Below are 2073 nucleotides of genomic sequence, written 5' to 3'. Positions count from 1 at the left end.
AATATCGGTGACACACACAAACACACACTCACACACACACACACAATATCACACACACACACACACAGAATATCACACACTCACACACACACACACACACAAGCAGGTGTTGTGATAGAAACCACGCACTGAATGGCTACCATATTCATCTACTATGTTATTTAAAGTGTACCATGGCATTATTTTAAGTTCTTTTGATCACGTGTCCGAAAGAGCTCGCTCTATTAGTTGTGTATTACATAAACACAGAATATAAACACAACACTTCATGAGCTGCGATGGTTAAATGAACTCAGAGAGTAAAGAAACAAATCTGCGGCCTGTCTGTCTAACTCTACTGATGATCATACACATTCATAAACATAATCAGATTATATTCGACAGTGAATCAGTCACGCACCAGTAGCAGAGTCCCGACACTGAACACAGCAGCAGCAGCGGGAGCTTCATCCTCCACCGGCCGAGAGACGCATCGTTCCGCCTTGTGTTTGTTCCGCTGTCCTCAAACTACCAGAAACGACGAACGACGACAAACGATCGCGATAATAAACGACGCCTCGCCCGCAACACGATGGACTTTACACCGACCACGCAGCTGCATCTCACACACACGCTGTTTGTCTTATGCGAGGCGTCAATAAACTACACATCATTATCATTTAGTGCCTGAAATACAAATGAAGATCCGCCTCAGTCTCAATAACACGATGAGAGAGATGCCGTGATTAATCATCTTCACCAGCGCTGAGGAAAATAACAAGCATCACGTGACCGCGCAGTCAAAGCGCTGCTTCGTTAGTCTGTGGGAAATATTCTAGAGCTAAACAATGGTACTAACACAACTGAAAACACAGTCCAGACCCTAAGAGAACTGGAGAAATATTATTTCAAACCCATCGTACACACCAACTGTCCCGCCCATTTCAGATGCAGTTTCGCGCTTCCTGTTTTTCCGGTTCTCTTCCGGTTACTGGCGGAATGACGTCACCGGCTCTCCCGCCATCTGCTGTTAGCGTCTGTTTTGCTAATGAATTAGCATAGCTTAGTGATCTATTTGTACTTTAACAAGTATGAAATTAGTGCCTATTAACATATATGGATTAACATAATGTACCATATTTTAGTATCATCATCACCACTACCGTAACATCTTTTTCTTTGAATTGCAGTTCAACAAATTCCAAATATCACTTAAAACGTTTGAAAAAGACACTTATGAATGTCACACTACAATATTAAATCAGAGTTTCATTGGTACTACAATAACATCTAATATCATTGATCTTTATAATTATGGCTTCAGATTTAGTACTGAAGTCAAAATGTGGTGTTACGTTGGTGTTGGTGTGATCATTTAATAATTTAGTATGTTCTGAGGTTTACTTACACTGTAAACCTAAATAAAAATGTGAGGTAATCAGTTCCCTATCGAAACGGTCTCTCACATTGCATTTATCACACTTGGGGAAACTCCATTCACCTCAGAATACTGAAACACCATTTAATATTTGTGCAGCTGCATTTCACCAGAATATTTCTCCTTTCTCCTCGCTGGACTCTTGACGACAGAGAACGAAGAAGCCTTGCCGCTTTCGCCTCCAGGTGGCCCTTCGCCGTCTCGGCCCCTTGCTTGTATCAGACAGGTGTCTGATTGCGACTGACCTCCAGATGCCTGAACACTCGGGTTGGGGAGCTCTGTGCGAGGGCAGACCAGTGTCCGGCTCCTGGTCCAGCCTTGAGCAATGCCTGCACATCAACTGTCTCGAGATGATGGCAGTATTTCAGCAGTCCTCAAAACCCTCCTGCCAGCCCTGAAGGGGTACCTCCTCGTCCGTCCGACAGCATGACAGTGGTGGCCTTCATAAATCTCCAGGGCAGCCGCAGGTCGTTGTCTCTTACAAAATGGCAAGACACCTCCTCCTCTGGGCTCCTTGAGGACAGTGCTGGCCCACAGATGGCCCAAGGTCCGCCTGTACACCTTTCCCCCAGGCGCTCTGCTCTCTCAGGTCAGCAGACAGATCAGGGAGACCGGATGCTCAGTACTCTGGCCAAACCAGTCGTGGTTCCCCGACC

At 45.3% G+C, this 2073-nt stretch overlaps 1 protein-coding gene across 2 annotated transcripts in view; it reads right to left on the bottom strand.

The window, feature by feature from the left end:
* Nucleotides 1-939, bottom strand: part of LOC107722320 (SUN domain-containing ossification factor) — a 10923-nt gene extending 9984 nt beyond the window's left edge. For both annotated transcript variants that reach the window (XM_016530631.1, XM_016530632.1), the window contains exon 1: nt 401-939. In XM_016530631.1, the coding sequence (XP_016386117.1) occupies nt 401-450 (50 nt within the window). In that variant the 5' untranslated portion in view covers nt 451-939. The remainder of the gene's footprint in view (nt 1-400) is intronic.
* Nucleotides 940-2073: the final 1134 nt, after the last annotated feature.

The sequence above is a fragment of the Sinocyclocheilus rhinocerous genome, unplaced genomic scaffold (assembly GCF_001515625.1).
Source record: "Sinocyclocheilus rhinocerous isolate Xijiao unplaced genomic scaffold, SAMN03320098_v1.1 scaffold4319, whole genome shotgun sequence".
Taxonomy (NCBI): Eukaryota; Metazoa; Chordata; class Actinopteri; order Cypriniformes; family Cyprinidae; genus Sinocyclocheilus; species Sinocyclocheilus rhinocerous.
Note: the sequence above shows the minus strand (reverse complement) of the source record. Positions and strands in the feature narration are given on the sequence as shown.